General features: G+C 45.6%; 1 protein-coding gene across 1 annotated transcript in view; it reads right to left on the bottom strand.

The window, feature by feature from the left end:
• LOC146208549 (structural maintenance of chromosomes flexible hinge domain-containing protein 1-like) overlaps window positions 1-14,717 on the bottom strand; it is a 142,057-nt gene that overhangs the window by 72,971 nt on the left and 54,369 nt on the right. The window contains exons 16-21 of the mRNA XM_084594722.1: window positions 9,925-10,031; window positions 7,976-8,058; window positions 4,251-4,355; window positions 4,049-4,126; window positions 1,942-2,061; window positions 1,247-1,391 (exon numbers count right to left, since the gene is read on the bottom strand). Of these exons, the coding sequence (XP_084450848.1) occupies window positions 1,247-1,391; window positions 1,942-2,061; window positions 4,049-4,126; window positions 4,251-4,355; window positions 7,976-8,058; window positions 9,925-10,031 (638 nt within the window). The remainder of the gene's footprint in view (window positions 1-1,246; window positions 1,392-1,941; window positions 2,062-4,048; window positions 4,127-4,250; window positions 4,356-7,975; window positions 8,059-9,924; window positions 10,032-14,717) is intronic.

A 14,717-nucleotide genomic window follows, 5' to 3' on the forward strand; every position in this document is an offset into this window, starting at 1 on the left:
CTCGCCGACCGCTTTCGTCTTTCGTGCTGACCGCTACAGGCGCGATTATTCCTGCCTTTTGTCGCATACTACTCTCACGCAGCACTTCCGCATATTTTATTGACTACTCAACTCGCGTAAGTAAGTGTTGGTTCCTTTATTGTGGCAGCTCAGCCATGCGCTGGTGTCAAAGTAATATATCGCGCCTCGCCTTGCGGCGCGGTGGGGGCCGCGTTCTGAGCACAAACAAAAAAAAATCTGCATGAATCACATACTTTCTGTGCGGTGCGCCAGCTTAAAATAAAAATGCACTGCAGAATATATCGTGGCATTTTCCCTGACATTTCCCCGATTTTTCCCGGTGCATGAAATTTCCCTGACAATTCCCAGTTTTCCTGGTTGATAGGCACCCTGGATGAACAGCACTCTCAAGCGCTTGGCAGGCCGCTTCTTGCCCCCCCCTCAAGGTGGCCGCTGCAGGCTTTCCTCGAGCTATTGGTGGGTATAAGCGACTTCCATTCCAGCAGTTTGAAAAGTACACTGCGCTAGCTTTTCAAGTCGTCAGCATGGCACCGTGCCACGTGACCGTTGCCTAGCAACAGTCACATGGTATAGACTGAGAGCTGGGCCAGGAGTTGGAGGAGGAAAGAAGAAAAAGAAGCAGCAAAAGAAGAAAACAAAGAAGTAGAAGAAGAAAAGGAAGAAGATAAGAAGAAAAAGAAAAAGACAGATAACTCGGTAGTTGGTAGAGGCGAATGACAACAGAGAGTTGCTAGGACAGAAGGTTCATTCGAACGTTGCAACGGTGGCACATTAAATCCAGATGTCCGCAGAAAAATTTGCTGCAACACTCATAGCTTTCGTTCTATTCCCTAGGTTCAAACCATGCGTAAGCCCCCACAATTTTTTTTATAATCTCCTTCGCACAGCACCTGTTTTAGATGCTCTTATGAGCTTCATTGCAGGTGCAGAGCTAAGCGATGAAACTGGGAAAACTGGGACTCGTTTTTACGAGTTTCAGAGAAGCTTGCTTCTGAACACGGAGAAACAGAACACCCAGTTCAAAGTGACAGATTATTTTGAAGTGCTACAATAAAAGTAAGTTCTGTGTCAAATATGCTTCATCCGTGTCCTTTCGGAGCCTGTTTCAAAAACTTTTCAATTTTCAATGCCCGTGAGAACCTTATTAAAGAGATTCCCCTAAACAAGAAGAGCCAAGGCACATCCCGATCATGGCTGCTGCATCAGGTACAACTGCCGGATTTACCTGGCTTTGAGCTCAGGCTCGAGATCCGGGGAGGGTTTGGTTGTGTTCCCGAATTTGTCAAGGAAGTCAAGAGGGATCTGGAATGGGGTGCCGACACGGAATGGACCTTCCAGGTATCCAACGTTGAACCTGTCCGGAGCAGCTTCTGCATTTGAGAACAGCCACAGGTGAGACCATAGTATATTGGTAGCAAGGCTGTAGACGGAAGGCCTTCACAAGAGACAGCAATGCCTTTGTTACATACTAACTACCAAGCATCGCCTCAAATTGGAACCTCGACCCAATGCAACATTATGATTATCTCGTAGACATGTCCTTGTTTCCACTAAGAAGGTGAGTGGTTACTCCAGACAGCAAGAACGAGGTGATGTCAAGGTTATTCTACAGTATGGCTTATACATCCCTGCGTGCCAGGCAGTACGGAATAAGAGCATAATGCTAAACTAAAACTGCATTGCCAATATAATGTCCCTGTCACTTCTGCGGGAAAACATTTCACAGTAATAAATCACCTTTCTTCCTTGTTCTGTTATCCTATGCTTATCCTAGGCTAAGCGCTCACTTAGGGCATATAGAGCTCAATACTTTGTTCCTGCTGATATATGATGATGTTGGGCTTGCATGAAGTTCAAATAGCTATCTTTCCAAAAGGGTCACCATCATGAAAATTAAAGCAAAAAAAAAAAACACATTACCTGTCACAGTGAATCTGATCTTGAATGATGGAAGTTCCTTGCCAGATGTTATGGATGTGGTAGAATCACTCAGCATGGCTTGAAGGCTAAGTGTATGAGCCCCCAAGTCGTTGATGTTCTCTGCAAAACGAGTCAAAAACAGCCGTCAGAGGAGGGAAGCACTAATGAATCTCGCTGCATTTTCTTTTTTAAATTATCAGCGCCAAAAGTGGAGGGCACGTTCATTATGCGAGTGGGTTCATTAATCAAGTAAGTGCGTAAATCTGCCACCATGCAAATTGTTTTTGCCAGTTTTTTCAAGACCATTCGATATTTCGAATGTCGTATAATTCAAAATTTTCCCCGGTCATGTGAAGTTCGAATTAACAAGCGTGTATGTAATCAGTCTGTAAATTTTTAACCCCTTAGCGTCCCCCTTTTAATGGATAGAGATAATGTTAGCATTCTTCCAAGATTTTGGTACCGTCGATATCATCAGGCACTGTGTGTACAGGGTGGCCAGTTTTTCTGGCACCCCCACCCTTCAACAAATCTGCCGTTACCTGTTCCTCCCCAGCTGCTTTCTTCTTTGTCCATCCTTACTAGTGGAACGTCTGACTGCTCTTCCCAGCAGCCAAACTCCCTAATGTCCTGAATACTTTGGCTATTGTACAGACCTCCTTCATTCTAGCTACATCACAAAGATGCAGTGGCGCTGTCGTCGTCAGTGAACCTTGCTTGGTAGGCAAAACATTTCAGTCGCTTTTGCCTACCGTGGTTTGAGGGGTAGTTGGCTGCTGCCAAAAAAATAATAATAAATAAATAAATAAAGCACCATGCTGACCAGCTGCATCACCGTGGAATGTGCCGAAAAGGTACAGAAAGAAAAATTTTGCTTGCGCAGGTTTTTTGAAAGGTCACCGTAAACAGTGGGCCGCCGTGGTGAAGCACGAAGGCTGGATACCGATGCCGGCTCATCGAATATGTGGCAAACACTTTGTCAAGGCTAAGGTAGAGCTTATTCACCTTTATGCCGAAGCAGTCTACCTGCTCAAAGGCCGCGAATAACTCTAATTGGTCTTCTTTACGGCATGCAATGGAATTTCTGTTTTGGTGCGGGTGCGACTGCGCACATAAAACATGTAGACGAGGTAGGCCGTATATTGTAATGTATAGGTCTGTTTCTTTGTTAGAGCATGCGTAGAATTGTTTACCTATGTAAACAATTCTTTTTTTTTTTTTTTTTTTTTCACTCTGGTAATTGTACATATTGTAGTGAGTTGCTGCGCAAACGATCTGTGTTGAACTCCTCCGTAGTTATGTTGCATGGCTAAGCTTCACCGTGTTCACCTCAAATTATTTTATTCTTGTTCGTGATAATAATTACCACTGTGCGTTGACAGCCGATTTGCTCGACTGGAGCTGCATTTTTTTTTTATATACGGAGCAAATTTAGTTGTATTCACAGTGGCTAATTGTGAGTGCGAGTTGTGGGGTTCAGCATATCGCCGATCAAAATATGTACTGTGATTCAGACCCTCTGGGAACCTTTACAGCAGCTACATATGTACTGCATGACACACTGTCACATCCTAAGTTTTCTTACATTGAAATGCGGCCACGCTGGCCGGGACTGAACTGAATCGCCCTAACTATACGAAACTACCGCAACAGCTGCAGCTTGCAATTGTAAAGCAAGCTAAAAGTGAGGATGTCCGTGATGAAAATGCGAACGTTAACGCCGACAGCCACCCACGAATACAACAGATCCAACAAACGTGCAGCGTGGTGACTTCAACAAATAATACAAGGACATCACATCCCAAGGCACAATATTCCCTAACTGCTACTGTTGCCATGCTTACCTAAAAGCCGCTCAACGCTATCGAGGGGCTTCGTGCTTACCAACAACGCTCATTTGTCGCTCAGTGTGAAGAACCATCCGAGAGTGCGATGTTTCGTACGTGGTTTGCGTGCGCTGTTTACAAGCGAGAAAAATCACTCTTTACTTACTCGACTGAAAGTAGTTGTAAGCATCCAAAGCTTTGCAATTTTCCATGCGTTCCGCGGCTAATTCTGCGACGTGTTAAATGGACAATCATAATGCAAGCAAGGTGCGTGAACTCACCCATCTTGCGGAACCAGTAGCCCCAGTTCTTGTGGTAGGGACAGAGATGACTAGCAACAATTTTGTCACCCGATGCACCTGTCAAGGATATGAAATGGAAGGGAAGGAGAGAAAGAAGCCGGCATGTTATGCACTTGTTGTCATCCCCCGAGCTGTAAGTCAAGTTGATTTTTAAGAACAAATGGAAGAACTGAGCACTCACCGTGAAAGAGGATCTTCATCTCCACAGACAGGCGCTTGTTCTGGTAACCGGGCAGCTTGCTGATGCTCTCGCCCTTTTTGTTCTGGATTTCCACTTTCATGTCCCCTGCACACAGAGGCCCATGCACTAAGATTTACTGTGGTCTTACTGTCCAAAGGCATGCATACCTCTCCGAAATTCAATAATTACATTGAACCTGTCGCAACACACAGCACAGCCAACCAACTCTGCTTGCCGCAAAGGAAAGCAGGAATGGCGCAACAGTCTAACCCAAAAAAACACACAATGTCATTCATGTTAAACATGAAATGCTGCTAGCCCAGAATTCACACTTTGTAGAGAATAACTTCAGAAAATGGCTGGTGCTTCCAAGCAGTGCTGGTCCTTTGCTTTTCTGATACCCTCTAAGGTATCTAAACAAGTGAGTGTGGCTTTGGGAAGATGGCACGTCTAACACTACTAGCATAGGAAAATGCATCGCAGAACGAGCACTAATGAAGTAGAGGCCCGCTATAGTAAACTCGGATATAGTAAAGAGAAAGTGTGGTCTCGTTTTGCCTTCCCAACTGTATATATGTCTCTTCGTTCACAGTAACAACATAATTAATCCAGAAGGATTATAGTAAAGCTCATCTGACCATAGCAACGTGTTTCCAGCAGAATGCCAACACTGGGCGACACACTGCCATTGAGGCGCCTACGTTCAGAAGCAAATGGATAGACGACGAAAAAACGGCACTCAACGAGATGGCCTAACCATAAGCCTCGTGAGCAGCAAAGAGAAGCTAACTTTTCAAAGACCTTAGGGCTGTGAAGCAAGGCGTGCAGCGCACATGGAGGGGAAAAAGTAAAGCGGGCTAAGAATGTAGGACGTTTCTCAAAAAATTTTGAGAAAGTAAAGACATTAAAGATTCAGTAGGGTTGTAAAGAAGTGCAGAAAAGGACAACTGTTAGTAAGAGGCAGTAGAAGCACAAAGCGTAGGTATAGTGGCATTGCGTGGGCAGTTCCGCCGTAGTTTATTTTATTGCACTTTTCTAAGCTAAGCTACTGCCTCTTTAATGAGAGAGTCGTAGTATAGCATGATTTGCTAGCATGCGCTGTCGATGTGCCAATATGATGCCAACGTGGCAGAAGTGCATACCATCGGCAAGCGTGTAGCGCTACTCAATGCCCATAAGGCAACCTGTGCGCGCGTAATGACACCCCGGAAAGCTGGTCATAGATCGTACAATGCTCAACTCTCCAATGACAACGAGACTATGAAAGACGATGCCCTGTTCATGCAGAGCTTTGGTTTTGACATGGAACCAAACTCGCATTGTATTTTCCGCTACGCTGCATCCATGTACGTGTGGTACTTCCACAAGACATAACACTGACAATGTGATAAAGCCCTGCCCCGGCTGTGTGCACTAAGGCCGACGAAAGTTGTGCACTGAACGATCAAGCGGACGAGCCTATGTAAGCCTAGCGTGTGCCCTAGCACGGGAGACTACTTCTGCCAGCGGTCGCACTCACCGCGACATCGCAGGCCGCAAATGGGCAGGAACACAAGCTCAAAAGAGACAGCTTGAACTCGCGGCTACTCCGGCAACGACGCGGCAGTTGAATTGTTTTCGTGATAATGCCAGCAGCGCGGCAGATAGTCCGCTTGGTGAAGCGGAGTTCACGATCGTCAGATGTAAACAGTTTGCAGAGACTGGTGAAGTGTAAAACATACGGCCGTGATATTCACGTTGAAAAAGGTGAGCGTGAATAAGCAATCGTCGTCAAACTTATTCTCCAGTGCGTAAACTGCGAGGACACATCTTCATAAAGCTCGCCGCGCGTTTACGCCGATTGGATTGTGTTCAGCCATGCAATGCAGAACTGGGAAGCAGCAAAAAGCTTTTTTTTCCCCACAATGAACGTTCCTCACCGCGGTCTTGATGCGAGATCGTGGCAAAACGACGTATGTGAAAAAAAAAAAAAAAAAACGTTGCTGCCTGCATGTCACTTGCGCAGCTGAAGAAGTGACAACATGCTGCAACTGCAAAATCAAAATGAAAAAGGCCCCACTTGGATATTGGAAAGCAAAGAGACTACATCCCTGAAGGTTCCCAGCCATTTTAAATTGTAAATGAGTGCATTGCACCAGTAAATGTCTGTTAAAAATTCCCTTTTCTCAAAAGATGCATTGTTGACTACTTGCAGTTTTGCGGCCTCAACATCTCGGCACCCAAGGCACACAAAGCTTTCTTCTTCTTCTTCTTTTTTTTTTTTCCAATGGGAAGCTGAATGTATGCTGTGTGAAATGTTGGAAGCAGACTTTTTGTTTTTTAAAGGTAAATGAATTATTTTGATCGTTTATTCCCACTTGGTACATGTTTTGTATACTGAAATTATTAAGGCTGCAAAATGAATTGTAATTAACATACCAGGGAACTGCTCCCAACAATTCATTCTTTACTCTTCTAGCTAACTAACCATGCCTTAATTTTAAGTTTTTAACAACCCATTATTGGACCAACAAAGGTTTCTGTTGGTCCAATGACTTTACTATGAAACCTCGTTATAACGAACAGTTAAAAAATCGGAAAATAGTTCGCTATATCCATAATTCATCATATAAAATTTCGTAGAAAATACACGCAAGAGCAGCAAAATTCAATCAGAGAAGGCACAGCAACTCGGAAGGTGCTTACTTGGGTCACATCCATTTATTTACGCGCAAAGAACTGTGTTATCGCGGCCTGCTTTTTTGTGTTGATCGCGTTCTGTGTCACGCCCTATTCCACAGTTTGCAAACACTCAACAAGGGCAATGTTGCAGGCATGACACCAACAAAACGCGAAAAATTGTTCCAGGCCTCATCGAGCTCGCGGAGCTCTGCTTGGTTGGGGTCGTCCTCATAGTCACTTGATGCACGGGCCTCTGCTGGAACAAAACCTGGCGCCGAAAGCAGTTGGCAATCGTTTCGACTTTCACGCTGTCCCATGCCGTTTTAAGCTCCCAGCAAGTCGATCTTCAAGTACGAAGCTTCACGAGCAGAGCTCGTCTCCTCTTGTAAACTGCCTTGAAGGCCCTGATTTTATCTCGAGCTTGGTCTTTAACGTGAATGCTGCTCTTTTTTTACCGTTCACTGCCATCACAGCACTACGCACACCCGCGCACCACACTCGACACGACGACCGACGCAGCCTGTACCGAATGCTACGACGCCGCTGCTACGCCGCTAACACTAAAATGCAAAAGGCGCAAAAAGGCATAAGTAACATTCAATCGCGCCGCTGCCGCCGCTGCTGAAGCGGCGCTGTCACCGATTGTGAGGTGCGAACTATTTCTTTGGCTGTCTACTCTCAATGCCGACGTGGCATCTGTGGCGCTGTCAGCGCCTGTGAGGTAGTCCTGAACGTTTGCTACGCCGCACAACACACTTGTAGTGCAACGAAGCCTGCCTCCTGCTATTAAAGCGAGGTAGTGCTTGGCGTCTCGAAGTTATATCCATTTTATGCCGAACCGCGTTCACTATGGGAAGCTAAAAATACATGTGTTTGACAAAAATATTTTGGAAGAGTTCTATATATTCAATAATTCGTTATATGCATGTTCATTATAACGAGGTTTGACTGAATAGAGGCTTCGTTCTACGGCCAAAACACAGATCATGGCCCTAGGAACCTCATGGAGACATAAGGAAAGAAGCAAGGACATTTGTTAGCATAAAAATGTCACGCTTACGCACCAATGGCTTTACCGGCCGGCCGCTTCTCATTTGGGTGGAGCTGATTGCCCTCCGGCCACGTCACGTACAGCTTTGAAGGAAGCCTGGGGAAAGAATACCACCTTTCAACTCTTTTCACCGCACATTTATCTATCAAAAAAAAAAAAAAAAGAACTCAAGCTGATAACTTAACAGGGCAGAGATATCAAACTTTGATGGTTAACACAGGATGAGCAGTAAAACCTCATTGATATGTTTCTTAAAAAAAAAAAATGCAGGGAAAAAACATATTAGTATTCGGGGAAACGTACGATCCAAACTACCCGATTTTGAAAAACTTGACTGCTGAAGGATGCACAAAGGCATTTAGAATTGGGACTTTCACTGCATAAAAGTGTAGATGGGCACTTCGTGACATCAAGTACGTACAGCGCCTTTTTTCAGGTCGAGCAAAATTTAGTCCATATTTTCGTGTATTTGCCAGAGACGTAAGCGCGGAAGAGATTTAGTAACAAATCTAAGTTCGTACAAGACAATGACGAGCTGAGAATGCTTCCTTGGTTGTTTCCAGATGCTTCACCCCCTTACACCGGTGGCATGTATAGAAGCCATCGCGATAGCTTACAGTCACCGTGTTTTGGCTATATTGCGTTCCCCAGACCCGGCCCGCTCGTATGCAGGCTAATAGCTTTAGTTATCAAATGGTTCACACCTGTGCTCCCCAATGCACCGAGTTTCTCTTCTTGAAGTCAAGTTACGGCGGGAAAGTATGTTGGCTCGTTGGCTTTATTTGATGCTTCGCCTCTGTGTATCCTAGCACTGCAGAAAAGCAACTGCGGCCGATCAAGCAGTTTTTTATCGCGCGAGCGCTCATTAGCACACGTCCGGTTGATCACAAATGTATTATACGACTACAATTTACCGAAATTTCGAACGTAATAGCCGGGAAATCGTGTTATCAGGGAACATATTAACCAGGAGAAAAATAGTGTAACTCTTTTGGAGATGTTTTACTGCCCGCGATTTTGAGCGTAAGAAACGGGAAATCGTATGAGCCGGCAACGTATCAATGAAGTTCTACTGCATTTCATTTTCTCCCTTCAAGGACGCGCCTCTAGCTCCAATTGCAGGCATTTTTTAGGACATAATTCAATACAGTTTCCGAAGATGCAGAGCTGCTTGCTCTGGCATTTCCATCCGAATGAAAACTGAATCTGAGCAGCACAGCATTCCATCATTAAAAAAAAAATTTTAAAAAAAGTATGCCTCGGAATCCATTCGTCACCATGCAGGGACTGACAATCTAAGAGCTTGCATGCCGGCACTCTACCAGGAAGGCACAAGAGGACACACTTCTCCGCACATCAGGGATGGGTTTATGGGTTATTCTCTCCGAAAATACGGGCTTCACCACGGCTCTCCTATGTACAATGTTTTGCTCTCTCTTTGCCCTCTTTCTTTACTGCTACACATCCAGTCGCAAACTATTCGCTTTGATCTGAAAACAATTTGTTTTGAAAAATCCACTATCTGCCCATGCCTAGTGCTACGTAATATATAATACAACAGTAGCAGGCATGGCTAACGTTGGTCACCAGAGCAAGCACATTGACAGGGAAGAGCAGGGCGGGAGAAGGAGACATGCTGCACACTGTGGCTTTCACATATTTGCCCCACAGTATAACAAAATTTCTGGAAGTTCGCTCCCAAAGTGAATCACTACAGAGCGCAGCCGCACTTGGTCTGATATCCGTGGGGTGACTACATATAAACAAAATGTAAACTAATGCAAGTAGCATACTATTTGTTGCTCGACACTAACAAACGTGCCCTGAAATAACTTGCTTTGGCCACAGCAACGACATTAAGCAAAGGCATTGAACGAATTTCTTGTCAGCCACTGAAAAAGTGCAGGGGCAACTTGTCACACTACGAATACAACCAGACAAGCATCCCAGGGCAGCACTCACCTGCCTTCTTCTTCCTCAATGATCTTTTGCAGCTGGGCATCAGTGACTTTGCGATCCAGCTTTGCAAGTGGGAAGATCCTGACCTCGTCATACAACGACCTTGGCTCCTGGAAGGAAAACATAACAGCCTTGGCACATGCACACAACAGAACCCCAAAACAATAAAAGTGCGCTAAAATGAAGACCACATAAAACACAGTGTGCATTGCCAACGTGACCACACACTAGACGCCCCTTACAAATTGGCACAGTAGCCTGCATCAAAATTCACTACAGTCAAATCTCGTTACTGTAAACACAACATTAACTAATTTTTCAAATTAATGAATTTTTTTTAAATCCCCAACAGATTCCCGAAGCGTTCAATGTAAAAATATTTCAGAATTGCGAATTTCTATATATGTATGTTTCAGAACAACTTACATATTTATTTTTGCTTCTGTAATCTAGGAACATCAGTATTAAGAATTTGGTTAAGATTAATAGCGCCTCAGCTCGCGAGAGAGAGAGAGAAACACTTTATTTAAAAGGGCACAGTGACGTTCGTCAGGCTGCTAATTCCAGCCAACCTCTAGGTTCTTTGCACCGCGCTGATTTCAGTTCAAAAAGAATTACAAAAATTGGCGCACGGAAATGACAGTTATCCGCTTTGAGAGGGAGCCCCTCTCCCATTTCGCTCGCCCAGCGCTCGACTTGGGCGGAACCTATGAGAAACACAGCTTTCTGCTGACATATCGGAAGCTGTTCACCATGATTTCCTGTCCAACTCAACCTGTAGCCGCGCTTTTTGGCAGCGTCATTACCATGGTAACAGCAATCGCGTGTGTTGCATGACTGCTGAGGTGTCGGGTTTTACACTCCAGATTTTGTTTACACTGACGATTTCGCCATTATGGCAGAACTCACCAGAACGCCGTTTTGGTGCTCCGCCAGCGTCCATCACTGTTGCTGCCACGGATCACTTAAGCGCTACTTGTGCAAAAGTTCGAGAACGAGCGCAAAGACGGAGACAGAGGAGTGGCGTACAGGAGCTATGGCAAAGCCTACCATGTACATGTACAGGGCCAGCAAGCAGGTCATCTACCAACATTCTCTATCTAAGAACGTCGTCATCTACTCCATGGGCAGTGGGCTGCTGGCGGAAGCTCGCTGTGGAGTGCTGCGGACTCGGCTGTGGGAGCGTGCTTCAAAAGCAATCTCGACACAACTTGCGCCATCTGTGGAGTGTCGGCAGAAATGATCAACAACGATTTTGGACTCTCTAGCAATTTTGCCAACCTCCGAGATCCGAACGTCAGCTGCCTTGGGATTTGAGGAGCCTGCGGGAGTGGAGCTATCTTTACAAGCACTTCAAGAACACACGCGGTACTAGAACACCTTTTATTTATTTTCTGCGCAGTAACTTGAAGAACACATGATTGTAAAATCTAATGCGCGTGCTCAACCAATCAGTGAAGCAGCACCCAAGCGAGAAGTAAACGTCATATTCGTTAAAGAACTTTGCCGTCGTGTGTCGCTCACATCGGTGCCAAAACACTGATTATTGAAATGGATTCAAATATTAGGCGCTACGATTTCGCCATTATGATTGGGCTTTGGGGCATCGGGAAGGTGTAAAGAACCTAGAGGCAGGCTGGAATTAGCGGTCTGGCAAACGTCACGGCGCCCCTTAATGAGTGCGAATCCTCCGCCAGGTTAACCTAGGCAAGCTGGTCTTCCATCTGTTCAGACGACAGCCAGGCACTCCACGAGGGGGGTGAAGGGAAGGGGATGTAGGAATTCGACTGGGCGACTGGGCAGGAGAAGAGGCAGTGTTCTAGATTGGCCATACAGCGAAGGACAATTGGAACAAAAAAGAAAATGAAATTGTCAGGAAGGTGTAATAAGAGTGTTTGATTCCTACGAATTATATGTGCTTGAGCAGCGTTGAGATGTTGATGGGGGCAAGGTATGTGCTTATGCAGTAAAAGCTCGTTAATTCAAACTCGAAGGGGCCGAGAAAATTGTTCGAATTAACAGTTGGGCACTGGAATGAGCGCCATCGTGGCCCACCGTGCTGGCCGAGCCCACATGTTGACTCATTACAATGAGTAAAGAGGGCTAGGCGCTACTGCACGTTTACGGAGGGCGATTCCGATAATTTTTGCAATCGAGCCGCAATGGCGAATGAACGGGACTAATCGGTCAGTCATGCGCCGCAAACAAGAACCGGAATGCATTCGTGTGAGTAGCGAGCTTCAAAACATGTTTATTTACACGGAAAAATAATCAGTAATGTGCGTTTGCTTGCGTTTCTTGTGCCGCGACTCCACAAGCATCGACAGCAGCTTGCCCAAGAGTTCCAGCGCAGGATTCGAATTCTCATCGGCGGAGAAGTATCGTGCAGCGAAATCAAGCGCTGACGCTGCTTCACATGCACTAGGGGGTGGCACCGGATCGTCGCCTTCGTCGGACTCTTCATCGCTTTCAGCCGTGTTCACCACCCGTGAGCCCTGTGGAGCACATGCAACCGCGATTATATCCTCATCACTCAAGGGCCCAGACGTCTCCACACCGTTGTTAACGTCAAATTAGGCTTCAAAGGCGACACCCTCCGACAAAGCCGCGTAGCCACGGCCGAGAACGACGGAGTCATCATCAGACAAAGCCTCCGCTACCTCCGCGCTGCATGCTTCTGGGGCGTCACCGAAGCCACACTTGCGGAAACAATTTTTGATAGTTTCCGGCTTGACGGTATTCCACGATGATGCCAGCATGTGGACAGCTCCAAGCAAATCGATGTCGTACGACTTGCCACTATCCAAACAAAGAAGTCTCTCTAGGAGGTGGCGCCTGTATAGCGCTTTAAGTTCTGAATAACTCCCAGATCCATAGGCTGGAGCACAGAAGACGTGTTTTTAGGCAAAAATGCCAAGCGGATTGCTGTCAGCCCACTCACGTCACAATGAGCTGTACAGTTGTCCACGAACATGAGAACATTCCTGTTCTGTGCAGCGAATTTCCTGTCTAGCTTGCCCAGCCAGTCGGTGAAAATTTCCCGTGTCATCCACGACTTTTTGTTTGCGGTGTAATCAAAAGGAAGTGTTTTGATGCCTTTAAGGGGAGATGCGCGTCGAAAAAGCGAGTTTCCCGAGTAATTTTTCAGTTTTGAGTTTTTGCCTGTAAAATTATCTTTGAACATTTAGCTACAACTTTCTAAAAGATCAAGGCAAAATTCGATCGTGAAGTTAGTAAAATGTCCATTTTATTCAACCACGGTGGCTCGAGAAAGTGCTATTTTCCGCGCAAATCGTCAATTTTCGTGCGCCTATACCTCGAGAACGCCGCGTCGCCCGCCATTGCCGTTTGCTGGAAGAGGTTGAGCAAGCCTTTCTCTTGTAGATAGCATCTCTCGCAGTTTCGTATCTCGGCTGCAAATAATAAAAAAAAAACGTTTTCCGTGCACGCTTCGAGCGTCCCTACTTGACCTTTTAAATCACGTGGTGCTCTAGAGAGGCCGCCATTGGCCTGGACTGATACGACGCTGTGGCGAAGCCTACCTCCTGCTTTCGTTTTGTGCAGCGTCTGGATCGCGCTACATCGTGCTCTGCTAGTTCTTTTCAGCGGCCTTTTAGCATTTGTTGAGTTCGCGATGAACGACACGCAAAAGCGCAACTTCCGAGCTCGAAAGTCTCGGTCGAAGAACCCGTACCGAGGACGCCGTCGCAGACCTCACCGGAAAACTGCAGCGGGAGACACAAGCTAGTCCTATCCAGGCCAACGTGCACTCGGACGAGATCGATGCCGCTGTGAACTTTGTGAGCGCCTCGGAGGTGAAGATTGGACTCTTCAAGGAAGATAGGGCAGCATGCGGTCATCGATATTTTAAGAGTATTGCGATATGCGAGATTAGCATGCTTACGGTGCTGGTAAGCGGTGCTGCTTGCCCTACGTGCCGCACCTGTACCCTTGCGGTACACGAACCGGTGGAAAAGCGAAAGGGGATTTCGGCTTTTCTTGAGCTGCACTGTGAAAGTAGCGAGTGCCTAGCATCAGTGCTTTCTGCTGTGCACACCTCGAGCCGCGTTGTGCCCGGTGGACTTGCAGATAGCGCCAGTGGAAATCAGGACTATCGGAGTGGAAGCTCTCGCGACAGCTTCGCCATCAACGTGAAGGTGGTGGTGGACACGAACAGCTGTCGCGATTTTGTGCAATTCTTGACCTGCCGAACCCATTACACCACAAGAACTTTGCTGCGATCGGCAAGAAAGTTCATGGTGCGGCCATGAAAGCAGTGGCAAGAAGTTTCATGTGCTTTTGTTGTGTTTATGAAAAAATACAGATGTTTGACACTTTCAAATGCAATTTTCTCCATTCGTAGTTTTCAGCATTTTTTACATTTTGTGCAACAAATTTTGAGTACTTTCAGTAGTCATATTTGGATGAAATTTTGTGCACAGCCTCTTCAAAGTGTGTAGAATGTTGTTATCTAACTGGTTATAAAAAATCTCTTGAACTTTTTTTGAAAAAAATTCAGAATGTTGGCACATGGTGCCCAAAATATACACATTGGTGTTCCTGAATTTTTTTTACAATTATAGAATAAAGTGAATAAATTTGAAATAGCTTTCGACGTACTATATTACCAAAGCAACATAATGAGCTATTGCAAGCTGGTCTAAACATGCATTTCATTATCAAAAAAGTGTGCACAAAAGGCCCTATATTGTGCTTTTGCAGACACTTCTACAAAAACTAATAAAGATATGTGAAAAGTAAAAACATATTTGGAATCAGCATTAAAAACTCTACAA

Source organism: Amblyomma maculatum, chromosome 1 (assembly GCF_055883805.1).
Source record: "Amblyomma maculatum isolate TAMU_Amacu chromosome 1, ASM5588380v1, whole genome shotgun sequence".
In the NCBI taxonomy this organism is placed as follows: domain Eukaryota; kingdom Metazoa; phylum Arthropoda; class Arachnida; order Ixodida; family Ixodidae; genus Amblyomma; species Amblyomma maculatum.